We start from the raw sequence: 19,720 nt of genomic DNA on the forward strand, positions 1-19,720 counted from the left end.
CAAGAACACTACCTCACATTTTCTTATTATTTCTGTTCTTGCACGATTTTTAAATTTTACTATTTAATATACATATCTATATATATACTTACTGTAATTGATCCATTTATTATTTTTCTATATATTGCTGCTTAAGTTAACAAATTTCACAACATTTGCCGGTGATATTAGACCTGATTCTGATACTGATTCTGTTCCTGGTTCTGATCCTGCCATCAGTCAGAGTTGGCATTGGGGGTAGAAACTTTGAAAACATGAGAAGAATGAGGTGGTAAAACATGAGCAGAAATGTTTTAACGAAGAGAGTGGTTGGGCTATGGACTGGACAGTTCGGTGGTTACTATTTTAAAAACATTAGACAATACTATACAGGAATGGGCCTTTCGGTAAACAATGTTGTGCCAAACTAATTGGTGACCAGATGTCCAATTAAACTAACCCTTCCCAACATAATGTCCGTATCCCTCATTTCCTGCACATCCATGTGCCTGTTTAAGAGCCTGTTCAATGCCCTATTGTATCTGCCTCTACCTTCACCACCACCAGTGCATTCCAGACATCCACCATTCTCTGTGTACAACAATTGCCAACACATCTCCTTTGAACATACCCCCTCTCACTTTAAATGCATTCACCCTGGTACTAGACACTTTCCCCTGTGAAAATTATATCAGCTGTCTGCTCTGTCTGTGTCTCTTATCAATTATAAACCTCTACCAGGCCTCTGCTCAGCTTCTGCTGCTCCAGAGAAAACAACCCACATTTGTCCAACCTTCCTTATAGAACCTGCCCTCTAATCCAGACAGACTGTTGCAGACCTCTTCTGCACCTTCTCCAAAATCCCACCCTCCTTCTTACAATGGGGTGAACAGAACTGAATTCACTACACCAGATGCAAACTAAATAATTATATAAAACTGCAATGCAACTTCCCAACTCTTGATCTCATTTCTTTGGATAATAAAGGCAAAGATGCCATATGTCTTCTTTCCCTCCCTATCAACCTATGTGCCACTTTCAGAGAGCTCTGGACTTGGAACACCAGATCCTTATGCTCATCAACACTGTTAAGGGTCTTGCCACTAACGTCACACTCTGTGTATGCGTCTGAATAATTTCAGTTTTCAAGAGGGAACTGGGCAGCATTTGACTGGGAAGAGGTTGTGAGGCTCTGGAGAAAAGCTGGAGTGTGGAATTGTTGCATGGACTCAGTACAGACAGAATGAGCAGAGTGTCCCCTTTCGAAAGGTCAACTCTCAATCTCCCTCCCTAGATTCTGCCTGAATTACGAGTTCCTCCAGCATTGTGTTTCCTTCATTCCAGGTTCCGGCATCTGCAGCCTCTTTGGAATTGGTTTTGCTTTATTATTGTACCATATACTGACATTCAGTGAAAAACTTGTCTTGCATACTGTTCATTCAGATCTATTCATTACATGGCACAAGGAGGTAGTACCAGGTAAATTAGTAGCACAATAAAGTGTAACAGCTACAGGGGAAGTGCAGTGCAGGTAGGCAGTGTCATAACAAGCAAAGTTGTGAGGTCAAGAGCCCATCCGATCATACGAGGGAACCAGTTAATAGTCTCATGACCGTGGGATAGAAACTGTCCTCTTGCCTGGTGGTTCGTGCTTTCAGGCTTTTGTACCTTCTTCCCATTGAGAGAGGGGAGAAGAGAGAATGTTCCAGGTGGGTGTGGTGTTTGATTATGTTGGCTGTTCTACTGAGGCCGCAACAAGTCAGTAGACAGAGTCCATGGAGGCAAGGTTTGATTTGTGACCACCCTCTCCCCTTTTTCTGTGCTGAATCTCTTTTGTTATTCTCCTTTTGGTAAAATTCTAACAATGAAAATTAAAAGCCTGCAGATGCTGGAAAACTGAGGTAAAAATCTGAGGATCCGGGATTTCGCGGCTCTGGAGGCGGGTGGATTCGAGGCTAGTGCCGCCACAGAAAACTAGTGTGTGGTGGGAGACAGAAGATTGAAAACAGCGAGCTGGCTGCAGGCTGTGTGTCCAGAGACCTGAGCTCTTTGGGTACGGAGCTCAGAAAAAGTGGCGCAACAGATTTTTAACATCGTAAATCAGCAAGTTGTTATATATCCCCTCTTGCTGTGAAATGGGGACATCTCTTTTTCCCTTATCATGGAGAGAGAGAGCCTGCAGTATGTCGAATTACCAGGTGACCGAGTAGTCCTTGGGGTCTTTATTGATGCTTTGCTGCATGCTTGATTCCTCAGTGGGGGATGATGCATTTTTTGCTGGTGGGGGGGAGGTCGTTACTTTGCAGCTGTTTATGTATGGGTGGGGGGAGCTGGGGGACTTTGGGCGTTCTAGCATTGAACTGTCCGTTATTCTTTTGGGCACTCCTCTGTTTTCATGGAATTTTGTGAAGAAAAAGAATTTCAGGATGTATATTGTATACATTTCTCTGACATTAAATGTACCTATTGAAATACTGGAAATACTCAGCATGTTGGGCAGCATCTGCAGGAAGCGAAACAAAGTTAATTCTTGGAGGGGAAGATCTTTCCTCAGAACGGGGCAAAAAAAAGTTGTTTGCAAGATTCTTCTGTTCTCTTGCTTACCTCCTTTCCCTGCTCTGAGGATGGTCTTGGACCATTGGTCTTGGGAGTTGGGTCTGATTCGCACTGACAAGGAGATACTTGATGGTTGACTTACCTGTCACTGTGAGATTCGTCCCCACCCCATATATTTCCCATTCCTTAGTCTTTAACTTGCAGAAGTACATCGCAGAATCACTCAGCCGCACGTACTTCAGTCTCAGGGAAACATCTGTGCTGTTAGTGGAGGGATCATCCCCTTGAGGTCTCAAGAAGCGGTCTCTGTACTCTGCTGTTTCATTGGTCACTTCTGTTCCATTTTGGGCTCCCTTGACCCAGTGGTACGACCATACCTTATTCGTGACATTGTGACTGCATGGAATAACCACTGTCTCCCCTTCTGTGGCAACAATGCTGGACTTGTCCTGACTGACCACAAACTTCTCAGCACCAATGCCTGAAAGCAGGGAGCAAACTTTTAAAATGGTAAATTGGTTTATTATTGTCACATATACTGAGGTACAGTAAAAAACTACGTTTTGTTTGCCATTCATACAAATCATTTCATCACAGTTTTTCAATGAGTTAGTGCAAAGGAGGAACAATAGCAGAATGCAGAATAAAATGTTACAGTTACAGAGAAAGTGCAATGCAGGCAGAGAATAACACGCAAGGTAGATTGTGAAGTCCAGAATCCACCTGATCATACTAAGGGTCTGTTATGTCTTCTAACCCTGGAAAAGAGGGGCATGAGGGCTAGGAGTATGAGGGTGTAGCTCATTGAAAGCAGCATGGTGAAGAAGATTTTTAGCATGCTGACCATCAGTCAGTGCTTTGAGGATAGGAGTCTAAAAGTTATGCATCACTTTTACAAGTCATTGGTGAGGCTGCACTTGGAATATTTTGTAGAGTATTGGCTACCGATGATGATGATGATGATGATGCAGGAAAAAGTACCTGGATGTCGCCTGAATTTGGGGGTCTGAGTTACAAGGAGTAGTCGCATAGACCCGGATTTTATTCTCTGGAATGTAGGAGATTGCGGGGTGACCTGATGTAACACAATAAGGGGCATAGATAGTCTGAAAGCACAATTTTTCCATGGGGGGGGGGTGTGTTGCTAAAAGCAAGAGGACATAGTTTAAGATCAGAGGAGACAGTTTTAAAAGGGACATAAGGCACACCAATGGTGTTGCATGGTTGAAATGAGCTGACAGAAATGGCGGCCGCGGCGAGCTAATAACAAGCATTTTAAAGCCTTCTAGATAAGCAGATGAATAGGGGAGGTTTAGGGGGCAGTGGGCCAAACGTGGGCAGACGGGACTAGTTCGCTGAGCAACACGATTGGCATGGGCGATATGGGCCGAATGGCCCGTTTCCTTGCTATGAGTCTACAATCACTGAGGCAGAAATTGTACACAATACAGTATTCCAAGTGCGGCTTTACAATCTGTAACAAAACCTCCCAACTCCCACGCTCAAGAGATTCTGCAGATGCAGGAAATCACAAATCATTCATGCTGGATGAACTCATTAAGTCAGGCAGCAGTTGTGGAGGGGCATAACCAGTTGACGTTTCGGGCTGAGACCCTTCATCACGATTGGAAAGGAAGGAAGGAGAAACGAGAAGTCTGCACCCTCAGTGTTCGACCTGGAATTCAGACACCCCCCCCCCCGCCCGCCTGTCGGCTAGACAGGGGGTTGATTTCGGAAGCCTGGAGACTAGAAGCCCGGACGTTGTTCTTGGAATTGGTGGACTGTCCGTGTGTGCATGTGGAAGGGAGGAAAGGGGCTTGTTTTGTTGTGTTCTGTGTTGTTCTGCCAACATTATGGACATTAATGTTGGCGCCAGAATGTGTGGCGACCCTCGCGAGTTGCCCACGGTCCATCCGTGGGTGTGTTGGTTGTTAATGAATGTTTTAAGTATAAAAAGGTCATGGCGGAGTTATATAACAAAGGCTATAAACCTTCACTAAATTACCTTGCTCGCCTCAGGATCATTTTGGAAAATGAATCGCCTAAGTGGTTTCGTTCGATTGAGGAAGTGCAATTTCTTGAGGCCAAATCAAGTCCAGAAGACTAATTGTTTAATACTATATCATATAAATTACGCTTCCTTAGCTTGATCGATCTTTGTTGTTGGAAGTTTGCAATCTAATAGTTTAGTACGTCTTTTTTTTTGAACAATTCTTTCTTCTATTCTCGTATACTCTTATAATTAGTTTCTGTTCTTATCGTATTTTCTTTGCTGAGTTATTTTTTTTAACATGATGTTTTGAACTCTTCTTTAGCTCTTTTGAATAATATTTAGTCCATCAACTCCAAAAGTTTAAAATGTTTATTTCGGCTTCATATAACCTTGTCCCCTCAGTTTGACTGATCAATTGTGCAGTTTATTTGATTATTACTTTTTTATTTGAACAATTTTTTCCCGATATATTTAAATAAATAATACTTCTTTTTCTTCTCGCTTTTTATTCTTTCTGTTTTGGAAATTAATAAACTTAACTTCAGTAAGTTTTCTTTGAAATTATTTTTTGCAAACATTATGTTTTGATTCATTTTTAGCTCTTTTGAAGGTTATTTAGTCTAGGATGGAATTCATTCTGTACTAACCTTTTCTTCTCTTGGAGCTCTGCCAGTAGAATGTCGGGGGTGGGATTTATCAGTAGGTCAGCTTTCACTCACTCTTGGGTGATTTTTTTTCTTTGGGAGGGGGAGGACGGGAATGGGCTGTTTTTTTTTTCTTTTTCCTTTTTATCAGCTGTTTGGTTATCCCTGCCTCATATATTGCTTGGTTAAGTATTTTGAATTTTAAGGTTTGGATTTTTGGTAGATTACCGTGATTTATATGTTTAAGCTCTGTTTTAAACATATTTAAATGGTATACAATATTAATTTTCTTAGTTTAAATGTTAAAGGTTTAAACCACTCTGTGAAACGCAATAATATTTTTACCTATATTAAGAAATTGAATGCCTCAATTATTTTTTTACAAGAGACACATGTTCGCAGAACTGACTGTGGGTGTTTGTTCAAACATTGGAATGGTCTAGCTTTTCATTCTTCCTCTCAAGTCAAGGCCAGAGGTACTTCGATTTTGATTGATAATTCAGTTGCTTTTGTTCAACATGATGTAATATCTGACCCCAATGGGCGGTTCGTTATAGTCTCAGGGAAATTAGACAACTAACTAATGGTTTTTGCTAATCTCTATGCTCCGAATATAGATGATCTTGGCTTTTTTGAACTTTTTTTTCTTTTTTACCAGACTTAAATTTATACTCTTTAATCTTGGGAGGGGATTTTAATTGCTGTCTTGACCCTGTTTTAAACTGTTCATCTTCGAAACGATTGAATATTAGTAGATCTGCCTTCTATGTTCAATCTTTTCTAATGAAATGTGACATTATTGACGTTTGGTGTTTTTTATACTCAACAAGTAGAGAATATTCCTTTTTTTTCTCCTGTTCATCATACCTATTCCAGGATTGACTATTTTTTTTTGTCGATAGTCATTTGATACCCTCTGTTCGATCCTGTGATTATAAAGAAATTGCCGTTTCAGATCATGCCCACGTTTTTCTTTCACCTTTAAATCTTCCGGGTGTTTCTGGAGCAAACAGATTTTGGCATTTTAATCCAATTTTACTATCGGATAAGGCTTTTTTTTTTACAATTTTTGGAGAACCAAATTACTTTTTTCTTTGAAGAGAATACGCTAGATGACACTTCTAGCCTTATTATTTGGGATGCTTTCAAGGCTTATATTAGAGGCCAAATTATTTGCTATACAGCAAGTATTAAGAAAAAAGCTAATAAGGAGAGAACTGATTTAGCCAATCAGCTGAAACACTTAGATCAAAAATATGCTTCCAATCAGGATCCCGTCTTATATAAAAGACGTGTGGAAGTTAAAACTAAATATGATCTGTTCTTAACTTACCCTTTTGAAACTCAACTTTTGAAAGATAAATGTCAATTTTATGTTCATGGTGATAAAACGGGCAAAGTTTTGGCCAATGAACTTAAAACCTTTACAGTTAAATGTCAAATTAAGAAAATCTCCAAAGCGAAGGGTGATAAAACTTCTGTTCAATTATAAATAAATGATAGTTTTAGAGAATTTTACTCTAAATTGTATTGTTCCGATTCCCCAAAGCCAATTTTGCAATGAATAATTTTCTAGTTCGTTTAAACATTCCCTCACTTTCTGAGGTTAATCAAAATTGGTTAGATCAACTTTTTTCTTCTGAGGAAATTGCCCGGGTTGTCAAATCTCCGAGTTCGTGGAAGGTTCCCGGTCCTGACGGATTTTCTGGAGAGTTCTACAAGGCTTTTGCTCCTTTGCTTATTCCTCACTTACTTTCTGTGCTTTTTGACTCTTTTAAATTAGGAAGGTTGCCACAATCTTTTTATGGCGCCTCTATTTCACTTTCTCTCAAAAAGAATAAAGATCCAACTGATTACTTTTCCTACAGACCTATTTCTTTACTTAATGTTGACGCTAAAATTTTATCTAAACTTTTGGCTCATAGGATGGAAAACATTCTGCCTTTATTATCTCTGATGACCAGACCGGATTTATTAAAATCGTTATTCTCATTTTAACATTCGTCGTTTACTGAATGTTATTTATTCTCCCCCTAAAGAAACTTCGGAATGCGTGATTTCTTTGGATGCTGAGAAAGCCTTTGACCGGGTAGAATGGAATTATTTATTTAAAATATTAGAAAAAATTAATTTTTGGACCAATTTTATTCAATGGATTAAATTACATTATTCATCTCCCACTACACAGGTTCTTACTAACTCTCAGAGTTCTAAACCATTTAATCTCCAACGTGGGGGATTAGCTCCACCCAATTTCAGGTTTCAAAACTGGGCAGTCAACATACGGTACCTTATGTTTTGGTTATACTACATTAATTGTGAAGACCGTCCGATTTGGGTTTCTTCAGAAGTTAGTTCTGTTAATAAATTTTCTATTATTTCTCTTCTTGGTTCTTCAATTCCTCTATCTTTAAGTAATTTAACTGATAATTATGTAGTTAAACATTCTTTGAGGATTTGGTTACGATTTAGAAAATCCTTTGGGTTATTTGGTTTTTCACTCTCGAGTCCCATTTTTTCTTATATTTTAAACCTTCTCTGACTGATGTAGTTTTGAAAGAGTGGAATAGTCCAGGTATTAAATGTTTTCAGGATCTGTTTGTTGAAGATAGTCTTTCCTCATGTGATCAACTATCTATTAAATATAATCTTCGTAAAGCTCACATTTTTTTTAGATATTTACAAATTAGAGACTTCTTGCGTTCTCAACTTCATACATCTCCTAAATGTCCAGATAAGAGTTTAATTGATACAATTTTTACTTTGAAACCTTTTCATAATGGATCTGTTTCTAATATTTGTAGTATGTTGTTGGCAATGAGAAAGATTCCATTAGACAAAATAAAAAACCTCTGGAAACAAGACCTACAGATTTCAATTGATGAAGATTCTTGGAATTGAAGTTTTAAACTTGTTCACACCTCTTCGTTATGTGCACGTCACTCTCTTTTGCAATTTAAAGTGGTTCATAGAGTTCTCTTGTTTTTACTCAGATTTTGCTCCATACTGTAATAGGTGTAAGGTCGAAGAGGCCTTTCTAATTCATATGTTTTGGACCTGCCCGGGACTTGAAAAATTTTGGAAAGAAGTATTTCAAACTTTCTCGGAGCTTTTTAAAGTAAACTTTAAGCCCAACCTTCTGACTGCCTTGTTTGGTATTTGTTAGAGGAAATGATTTTACTCTTAAGCTGAATGACTTGCATATTTTGGCTTTTATTTCTCTTTTGGCTAGAAGAGCTTTGTTGCTCAAATGGAAAGATGCTGCTCCGCCTACTCATGCCCATTGGTTGATTGATGTTATGTCATGTTTAAATCTAGAGAAAATTAGGTGTTCTATTTCTATACCTAGGTAAGATCATTTCACATTATGGGGACATTTTGGAACTACTTTCACAATTTTCGATTTGTTCAGCAATGATGATGGCTATTATATGTTTGCATTTAAGACTGTATGCCAGAGATCTTTTTTCTTTACTTTTAACCAAACAGTTGTTTTCTCTCTCTCTTTTTTTTTGTTTTGTTATGGGGTTTTGATTTTACTTTAGATTAGAATAAAATATACCTTTTCAATATTATGGTTAATTTACCATACATAGTTATGGGACACTTCAATCTTGTTTCTGTTTCCATAATATCATAATGTATTTTGTATTCGTCTTTGCAAGTAATTAATAAAAAAATTTAAAAAGAAACCTGTGTCCTCTTGTGGCAACCATTTCTGCCCTGGGAAAAAGCCCTTGACTATCCACACGATCAATGCCTCTCATCATCTTATACATCACTATCAGATCACCTCTCATCCTCCGTCGCTCTAAGGAGAAAAGGCCGAGTTCACTCAACCTATTCTCATAAGGCATGCTCCCCAATCCAGGCAACATCCTTGTAAGCAACACACACAAAATGTTGGTGGAATGCAGCAGGCCAGGCAGCATCTATAGGAAGAAGCACAGTCGACGTTTTGCCCCCAGACACTTCATCAGGACTAACTGAAAGAAGAGATAGTAAGAGATTTGAAAGTGGGAGGGGGAGGGGCAGATCTGAAATGATAGGAGAAGACAGGAGGGGGAGGAATGAAGCTAGGAGCTGGAAAGTTGATTAGCAAATGCGATACAGAGCAGGAGAAGGAGTAGGATCATGGGACGGGAAGCCTAGGGAGAATGAAAGGGGCAGGGGAGCCTAGAGAATGATGGAGAGCAGGCAAGTAGTGATTTTGAGAGGGACAGAGAGAGAAAAAAGCTAGAAAAGGGCAGGGGAGGGAGATAATAAATAAATAAATAAATAAATAAGGGATGGGGTAAGAAGGGAAGGAGGGGTACTTACGGAAGTTAGAGAAATCAATGTTCGTGCCATCAGGTTGGAGGCTACCCAGACCGAATATAACCATATACCATATAACTATATAACAATTACAGCACGGAAGCAGGCCATCTTGGCCCTTCTAGTCCGTGCTGAACTCTTACTCTCACATAGTCCTACCGACCTGCACTCAGCCCATAACCCTCCATTCCTTTCTTGACCATATAGCTATCCAATTTTACTTTAAATGACAATATTGAACCTGCCTCTAACACTTCCGCTGGAAGCTCGTTCCACACAGCTACCACTCTCTGAGTAAAGAAGCTCCCCCTCATGTTACTCCTAAACTTTAGCCCCCTAACTCTCAACTCATGTCCTCTTGTTTGAATCTCCCCTACTCTCAATGGAAAAAGCCTATCCACATCAACTCTATCTATACCCCTTATAATTTGAAATACTCCTATTAAGTACCCCTTCAATCTCCTACGCTTCAAAGAATAAAGACCCAACTTGTTCAAGCTTTCTCTGTAACTTAGGTGCTAGTAAATTTTCTCTGTACTCTCTCTATTTTGTTGAAATCTTTCCAATAATTCAATGACCAGAACTGTACAATTTTAACATTACATCTCAACTCCTATACTCAATGCTCTGATTTATAAAGGTCAGCATACCAACAGCTTTCTTCACCACCCTATCCACATGAGATTCCATCTTCAGGGAACTATGTACCATTATTCCTAGATCCCTCTGTTCTACAGCATTCTTCAATGCCCTACCATTTACCATGTATGTCCTATTTTGATTAGTCCTACCAAAATGTAGCACCTTGCATTTATCAGCATTAAACTCCATCTGCCATCTTTCTGCTCACTCTTCTGACTGGCCTAAATCTCTCTGCAAGCTTTGAAAACCTACTTCATTATCCACAATGTCACCTATCTTAGTATCATCTACATACTTACTAATCCAATTTACCATCCCATCATCCAGATCATTAATGTATATGACAAACAACAATGGACACAGTACAGATCCCTGAGGCACACCACTACACACCGTCCTCCAATCTGACAAACAGTTATCCAACACTGCTCTCTGGCATCTCCCATCCAGCCACTGCTGAATCCATTTCACTACTTCAATATTAATGCCTAACGATTGAAGCTTCCTAACTACCCTTCCATGTGGAACCTTGTCAAAGGCCTTACTGAAGTCCACATAGACAACATCCACTGCTTTACTCTCGTCAACTCTATTAATAACCTCTTCGAAAAATTCAGTAAGATTTGTCAAACATGACCTTCCACGCACAAATCAGACTACAAATCTGTTCCTAATTAGACCCTGTCTATCCAGATAATTATATATACCATCTCTAAGAATACTTTCCATCAATTTACCCACCACTGACGTCAAATTCACAGGCCGATAATTGCTAGGTTTACTCTTAGAACCCTTTTTAAACAATGGAAAAACATGAGTAATTTGCCAATCCTCCGGCACCATCCCTGTTTCTAATGACATTTGAAATATTTCTGTCAGAGCCCCTACTATTTTCACACTAACTTCCCTCAAGGTCCTAGGGAATATCCTGTCAGGACCCGGAGACTTATGCACTTTTATTTTCCTTAAAAGCGCCAGTACTTCCTCTTCTTTAATCATCATAGTTTCCATAACTTCCCTACCTTTTTCCTTACCTTACACGATTCAAAGTCCTTCTCCTTAGTGAATACCGAAGAAAAGAAATTGTTCAAAATCTCCTCCATCTCTTTTGGTTCTGCACATAGCTGTCCACTCTGATTCTCTAAGGGACCAATTTTATCCCTCACTATCCTTTTGCTATTAATATAACTGTAGAAACCCTTTGGATGTATTTTCACCTTCCTTGCCAAAGCAACCTCATATCTTCTTTTAGCTTTTCTAATTCCTTTCTTAATATTCTTTTTACATTCTTTATATTCCTTGAGCATCTCATTTACTCCATCCTGCCTATATTTATCGTAGATATCTCTCTTTTCCCGAACCAAGTTTCCTATATCCCTTGAAAACCATGGCTCTCTCAAACTTTTAATTTTTCCTTTCAACCTCACAGGAACATAAAGATTCTGTACCCTCAAAATTTCACCTTTAAATTACCTCCATTTCTCTATTACATTCTTTCCATAAAACAAATTGTCCCAATCCACTCCTTCTAAATCCTTTCACATCTCCTCAAAGTTAACCTTTCTCCAATCAAAAATCTCAACCCTGGGTCCAGACCTATCCTTCTCCATAATTATATTGACATTAATGGCATTGTGATATAAGGAGTTGTTCCTCCAACCTGAGTGTGGCTTCATCTTTACAGTAGAGGAGGCCATGGATAGACATATCAGAATGGGAATGGGACGTGGAATTAAAATGTGTGGCCACTGGGAGATCCTGCTTTCTCTGGTGGACAGAGCGTAGGTGTTCAGCGAAACGGTCTCCCAGTCTGCGTCGGGTCTCACCAATATATAGAATGCCACACCGGGAGCACTGGACGCAGTATATCACCCCAGCTGACTCACAGGTGAAGTGTTGCCTCACCTGGAAGGACTGACTGGGGCCCTGAATGGTGGTGAGGGAGGAAGCGTAAGGGCAGGTCCACTTACAAGGATAAGTGCTGGGAGGGAGATCGGTGGAAGGGATGTGGGGGGGGGGCGGGCGAATAGACTAGGGAGTCATGTAGGGAGCGTTCCCTGCGGAAAGCAGAGCGGGGAGGGGAGAAGAAAAGATGTGCTTAGTGGTGGGATCCCGTTGGAGGTGGCGGAAGTTACGGAGAATAATATGTTGGACCCGGAGTCTGGTGGGGTGGTAGGTGAGGACTAGGGGAACCCTATTCCTAGTGGGGTGGCGGGAGGATGGAGCGTGAGCAGATGTGCGTGAAATGGGGAAGATGCGTTTGAGAGTAGAGTTGATGGTGGAGGAAGGGAAGCCCCTTTCTTTTAACAAGGAGGACATCTCCCTCGTCCTGGAATTCCTCGTGTTTACGTCCCCGTGAAAGTATCCTGACTGGTTGCGTCATGGGCCCACTATGGCAATTGCAACACACAGGAATGCCAGAGGCTGCGGGGAGCTGTGCGTGCGGCTCGGTCCATCACGAACACAGCCTTCCGGCATCTACAGAAGGCTTGATGAAGGGAAATGCTCTTTCCGTCAATGATGCCTGACCTGCTGAATTCCTTCAGCATTTTGCATTTGTTCATTTACTGAAGCCGCTGCCTCAAGATTATGGCATCTTTCTTCTATTGTGTCTTTGTTTTCCTTTTGTAGCAAGGTCTTGCTTTTGCACTTGTCTTTTTTCAAATGAATGCTACACTTTTGTGCCAAATCTATGATTAATTTATATACAGTTTGCTGTCTGTACCTGCGTGCCAGTGATACCGCAGCAAGCATTTCCACTGTGCCTGTACCTCACCGCACTTGCACACAACGCGTGACAATAAACTGGAGTTGAAGTCGGTGTCACTTTCTAAAAGTAACTGATGGCCCACTGAAGTCAGAGGCGTTTTTCCTTTTTGTAGCTTGTGGTAGCACTTACGCACTTTTTTTAAAAAACGAGGTCGAGTTGCTAGCTCGACGCTCAACCAGCATGGATGGAAAGCGTGCAAGGAGCTGGCCAGACTCGAACTCGAAACCATTTGCCTCGAAGTCCGGTGCTGATGCCACGACACCACTGACCTTGGAGCCTTCCAAAGCACCCTCTAGGAACGGTGGAGGCAGAGTTCTTTCATGTTTTTAAGACCGAGGTGCATTGATTCTTGATGAGCAATCGCGTGGAATTGAACTTGCAGTCAAACTAAAAATTACTAGACTTACCTCTATTTTTCTAAGCTGCATGTACCTTTCCAAAAGTCTCTTAAAAGACCCTATCGTATCCGCCTCCACCACCGTTGCCGGCAGGCCATTCCATGCACTCACCACTCTCTAAGTAAAAAACTTACCCCTGACATTTGCTCTGTACCTACTCTCCAGCACCTTAAACCTGTGTCCTCTTGTGGCAACCATTTCAGCCCTGGGGAAGAGCCTCTGACTATCCACACAATCAATGCCTCTCATCATCTTATACACCTCTATCAGGTCACCTCTCATCCTCCATCGCTCCAAGGAGAAAAAGCCAAGTTCCCTCAACCTGTTTTCATAAGGCATGTTCCCCAAATCCAGGCAACATCCTTGTAAATCTCCTCTGCACCCTTTCTATGGTTTCCACATCCTTCCTGCAGTGAGGCGACCAGAACTGAGCACAGTACTCTAAATGTGGTCTGACCAGGGTCCTATATAGCTGCAACATTACCTCTCGGCTCCTTAATTGAATTCCACGATTGATGAAGGGCAATACACTGTACGCCTTCTTAACCACAGACTCAACCTGCACAGCTGCTTTGAGTGGCCTATGGACTCGGACCCCAAGATCCCTCTGATCCTCCATACTGCCAAGGGTCTTACCATTAATACTATATTCTGCCATCATATTTGACCTACCAAAATGAACTACTTCACACTTTTCTGGGTTGAACTCCATCTGCCACTTCTCAGCCCAGTTTTGCATCCTATCAATGTCCCGCTGTAACATCTGAGAGCCCTCCACACTATCCACAGCACCTCCAATCTTTGTGTTATCAGAAAACTTACTAACCCATCCCTCCACTTCCTCATTCAGGTCATTTATAAAAATCAAAAAGAGTAAGGGTCTCAGCACAGATCCCTGAGGCACACCACTGGTGATTGACCTCCATGTAGAATATGACCTGTCTACAACCACTCTTTGCCTTCTGTGGGCTAGCCAGTTCTGGATCCATAAAACAATGTCCCCTTGGATCCCATGCCTACTTACTTTCTCAATAAACCTTGCATGGGGTACCTTATCAAATGCCTTGCTGAAATCCATATACACTACATCTACTGCTCTTCCTTCATCAATGTGTTTAGTCACATCCTCAAAAAATTCAATCAGGCTCGTAAGGCATGGCTTGCCCTTAATAAAGCCATGCTGACTACTGCTAATCATATTATACCTCTCCAAATGTTCATAAATCCTGCCTCTCATAATCTTTTCCAACAACTTACCAACCACTGAGGTAAGACTCACTGGTCTAAAATTTCCTGGGCTATCTCTACTCTCTTTCTTGAATAAAGGATCAACATCCGTAACCCTCCAATCCTCTGGAACCTCTCCCGTCCCCATTGATGATGTAAAGACCATCGCCAGAGGCTCAGCAATCTCCTCCCTTGCCTTCCACATGAGCCTGGGGTACATCTCATCCAGTCCCGGCGACTTATCCAACTTGATGCTTTCCAAAAGCTCCAGCACATCCTCTTTCTTAATATCTACATGCTCAAGCTTTTCAGTCTGCTGCAAGTCATCACTACAATCACCAGGATTTCCCACTTTCCCACTTGATAGGTCCTATTCTTTCACGTCTTATCCTCTTGCTCTTCACATACTTATAGAATGCCTTGGGGTTTTCCTTAATCCTGCCCACCAAGGTCTTCTCATGTCCCCTTCTGGCTTTCCTAATTTCATTCTGAAACTCCTTCCTATTAGACAATAGACAGTAGACAATAGGTGCAGGAGTAGGCCATTCGGCCCTTCAAGCCAGCACCACCATTCACTGTGATCATGGCTGATCATTCATAATCAGTACCCTGTTGCTGACCTCCCCTTATCCCTTGACTCCGCTATCTTTAAGAGCTCTATCTAATTCTTTCTTGAAAGAATCCAGAGAAATGGCTTCCACTGGCTTCTGAGGCAGAGCATTCCACAGAACCACAACCCTCTGTGAGAAAATGTTTTTCCTCAACTCCATTCTAAATGGTTTACCCCTCTGGTTCTGGACTCCCCTAACATCAAGAACATGTTTCCTCCCTCTAGCTATCTAATCCCTTAATAATCATATGTTTCAATCAGATGCCCTCTCATCCTTCTAAATCCCAGTGTCTACAAGCCCAGTCGCTCCAGTCTTTCAACATATGACAGTCCCGCCATCCCAGGAATTAACCTCATGAACCTACACTGCACTCCCTCCATAGAAAGAATGTCCTTTCTCAAATTTGGAGACCAAAACTTCACACAATACTCCAGTTGGGGTCTCACCAGGGCCTTGTACAACTGCAGAAGGACCTCTTTGCTCCTATACTCAACTCCCCTTGTTATGAAGGCCAACATGACATTAGCTTTCTTCACTGCCTGCTGTACCTGTATGCTTACTATCAGTGACTGATGAACAAGGACACCCAGATCTCTTTGTACTTCCCCTTTTCCTAACTTGACACCATTCAGATAGTAATCTGCCTTCCTGTTCTTGCCACCAAAGTGGATAACCTCACATTTATCCACATTATACTGCATCTGTCATGCATCTGTCCACTTACACAACCTGTCCAAGTCACCCTGCATTCTCATAACATCCTCCTCACATTTCACACTGTCACCCAGCTTTGTGTCATCTGCAAATTTGCTAATGTTACTATTAGCCTCATAATTTTCTAGATCTCTAACATTACCCAGCTCTCGGAACCTTTTGTAAGCTTTTCTTTTCTTGTTGATTAGATTTATTACAGCCTTTGTACACCACGGTTCATGTACCCTACCATAACTTCCCTGTCTCATTGGAACGTACCTATGCAGAACTCCACACAACTATCCCCTGAATATTTGCCACAGTTCTTCCGTACTTTTCCCTGAGAACATCTGTTTCCAATTTAAGCCTCCAATATCCTGCCTGATAGCCTCATAATTCCCCTTACTCCAATTAAACGCTTTTCTAACTTGTCTGTTTCTGTCTCTCCCCAATGCTACTATAAAGGAGATAGAATTATGATCACTATCTCCAAAATGCTCTCTCACTGAGAGATCTGACACCTGACCAGGTTCCCGCTTTTCTCGCGCTGCCTATTGCCTTCTCCCCCAAGCTGTAGCCATAAAGGAACAGAAAGCTACTTACCGGAGGAGACGGTCAGGAGCCACAGAATGGCGCCCACCTCCATCGTTACTCCACTAAAGCAGAGGAGATATTTAGTGTTCGCTACTTCTCCCTTCTTACAGCCGAGTTCCCTCCTCGTGCAACCTGTTGGAAAATTGGGAGGGTTTAAGTACTGTCCACTGGATTTTTCCAATTGATTTCCGAATCACTGGAACGAGCTGGATACACCATCAGGAGAGTCACAAAGAGATTAGAAGCGGGGGAACCGTGACAGTAAGCGTTTCATTGCTATTAGGGTCGTTCAGCGATAAGCCACGGCCTCTTCTTGGTACGATCGCCTTTCTGGACTGATTGATTCCAAACACGGAGTCTCACGTTCAGATCCCTCTCCGCGCAGCGCGGAGGCAGGCTATTCAGCTCACGCTGCACCCTACACTTACCGGCGCTGACTGGGGTAAACACTCTGCCCATCTTCCCTTTCAGTCCTCCCGCAATTCTCACGCACACTTGAGACAATTCCCAGATCCAATACACAAATCGTAGGGACGCAGAATGAAGCCGGAGCACCCAGGGGTGGGGGGAGTGTGGGGAGCCTACACGGCTGGTGCACCCGCAGGGTAACAGGTGGAATATGCAAACTCCACCCACACACTGCACCATAGGTCGTGGTCGAACCCGTGGTCGCAGGAGCTGCGAGAAAACAGCGCTGACAGTTGCCTTAATGTCTCTACAGATCAGATTGAAGTGGTTAATGTCTCGGCCTGAAACGTCGACTACATTTTTTTTAACAATCGGTGGTGCCCGGCTTGCCCAGTTCCTCCAACATTTTGTGTGTGCAGTTTGGATTTCCAGCAATTGCAGATTTTCTCTTGTTTGTGTTAGCAAACGGAACTGCCCTATCTTTAGTAAATAGGTTTCTTGCATTTGACTTCAATCCCCACAACAACGTGTAACTTTAACTGAAGAGGTTAAATATTTGGTAACAAGTCACCTCTGCTGAAGGGACTTGTGTCCATTCTGGGACAGCTCAGTTACCTTTGCGTTCCACCGGACGCTCAGCTCTCAACCGTGTCTCCGAGCACCTGTTTGCATGTGACAGCGGGCACTCCCCGGTACTCCGCTACGACAGGCGGGCTAAGCCAGGTGAAGGGGGCGAGCGGACCTCATTACCCGGGTGAGATAGGCACGTCCCTGTCTTAGTTTGCAAACGAAACTCCGCCAGACTGGACAGATGTGATCAACAGTGAGATCCACCAGCCAGGAAGGCGGTTCTGCGACTCTTCGTGGAGAGCGAAGGGCATGGCAGGGCACTGAAGAAGCCATCCACTGCAACAAAGGAAGACCCCAGTTTGTGACGACAACTTGTGCCACTGAACCCGCACGTCCGAGGGCGAGAGTGTGGAATTGTCCCAGTGCAACGGCTTTTCCACGTTAAAAACCCCACACAACCCCAACATTATTGTTACGCCGGACAAACACCAACAAACCAACCTCTGATCGAAAAGATAAAACAGTTAAGAGAGTATATTGTAGATGTTGGAAATCTGAAATCAAAGCAGAAAGTGCTTTAAAAATCCGGCAGGTCAAGCAGCAAGTGTGCAGTCTGGTAAATAAAATTGAAGATCTCAGAGCTCGACTACTGTCTAAAGCGGACATTAAGACCTCTTGCGTCCTTTGCAGTCAGCAATTCGAATAGACGGGTTCACTCTACACCGCCAAGAGAGGTCTGTGGAGTCCCTCTGAAGCTGAGGTGGAGGATATGTTTCATGACCCGTCCCTCCCGGTGTAACACACAGCAGTGATTTCCCTCTCCTGTTCACCAGACCTGGAATACCTCGCAGTGAAGTGTCGTCCATTTCACCTGTCGTGGGAGATTTCAGCGATCATTCTGGTAGCGGTGTGCATTCCACTTCGGGCCAGTGTCAAACAGGTTCTGGCAGAACTGAGCGATGCAATCAATAGACATGAAATCGCTCATCCTGATGCCTTCCCCATCATTTTGGGGGATTTTATTTGGGCCAGCTAGAAAAATCACTAAATGACTATTATTAACAAATCACAAGTAGTACCAATGGAAATAATACACTGGATCAAGAGTGCTTACTGTGCTATTCCGCGTCCACAGTTGGAAAGTCTGATCACCTGGCTATCCTTCTACTCCCCGAGTACAGGGTGAGACTGTAGACCGCAGCACCAGTAGTGAGGACCAAGAAGGTATGGACAGGAAGCACAGCAGCGCCTACAGGACTGCTTTGAATCGGTGGACTGGACTGTGTCCAGGGATTCACCTTCGAACCTAGATGGGTGCGGCACAGCTGTCACCATCTTCATTAAAACTTGTGTGGATGAGTGTTTGCCTGCCAAAACTTACTGTACCTTTCTAAACCAAAAGCCGTGGATGAACCAGGAGGTTCGTAGTGGGCTGGAGTTGTGACTTTCAAGTCTGGTGACCCAGGCCGTACAAGAAAACAAGCGAGCCAGGTATTGACTTGCGGAGAGCTATTTTAATAGCGAAAAAAAACTATTCCGAGCGACGTTGGAGGCGTCATCGGATGCTCGTCAACTCAGGCAGGGTTTGCAGGACATTACTTCCTCCAAAGCAAAACCTCACATCATGAATAGCAGCGATGTTTGACTACCAGACGAGCTCAATACCTTTAATGGTCGCTTTGAAAGGGAGAATAAAACCTCAGCTATGCGGATCCTTGCAGCACCGGTGACCCCGTGACCTCTGCGTCGAGGCCGACGCCAAGCTGTCCTTCAAGAGGGTGAGCCATCGCAAGGCGGCAGGCCGCAATGGGGTACCTAGTAAGGCTGTGACAACCTGTGCCAACCAACTGGCGGCTGTACTCAAAGACATTTCCAATCTGTCATTGCTGCGGTCCGAAGTTCCCACCAGCTTCAAAAGGGCAACAATTATTCCAGTGCCCAAGAAGAGCAGCCGCCTTCGCGACCATCAAGTTTCACTCACATCTACGGTAATGAAACGCTTTGAGAAGTTGATCAATGCTAAATCAGCATCTGTGTCAGGAAGGACCTGAATCCACTGCCATTTGCTTATCGCCACAATAGGTCCATGGCAGACGCGATCTCAGTGGCTCTCCACGCGGCCATGGTTCACCTGGACAGTGTAAGTATCTATATCTATGTTTGTTGACTATAGCTCAGCACTTAATGCCATCATTCCTACAGTCCTGATAGAAAAGTTTCAGAACATCGGCCTCTGTACCTCCCTCTGCAAATGGATCCTCGACTTCCTAACCAGAAGACCACAATCAGAGCGGATTGCAAACAATACCTCCACCTCG

General features: G+C 42.7%; 1 protein-coding gene across 1 annotated transcript in view; it reads right to left on the bottom strand.

Moving 5' to 3' along the window:
• Nucleotides 1-16,894, bottom strand: part of LOC134346459 (polymeric immunoglobulin receptor-like) — a 35,236-nt gene extending 18,342 nt beyond the window's left edge. Inside the window, exons 1-3 of the mRNA XM_063047828.1 lie at nt 16,853-16,894; nt 16,434-16,556; nt 2,678-3,016 (exon numbers count right to left, since the gene is read on the bottom strand). Coding sequence (XP_062903898.1) covers nt 2,678-3,016; nt 16,434-16,556; nt 16,853-16,883 — 493 coding nt within the window. The 5' untranslated portion in view covers nt 16,884-16,894. The remainder of the gene's footprint in view (nt 1-2,677; nt 3,017-16,433; nt 16,557-16,852) is intronic.
• Between the last annotated feature and the right edge of the window lie 2,826 nt (nt 16,895-19,720).

The sequence above is a fragment of the Mobula hypostoma genome, chromosome 5 (assembly GCF_963921235.1).
Source record: "Mobula hypostoma chromosome 5, sMobHyp1.1, whole genome shotgun sequence".
Classification (NCBI taxonomy): domain Eukaryota; kingdom Metazoa; phylum Chordata; class Chondrichthyes; order Myliobatiformes; family Myliobatidae; genus Mobula; species Mobula hypostoma.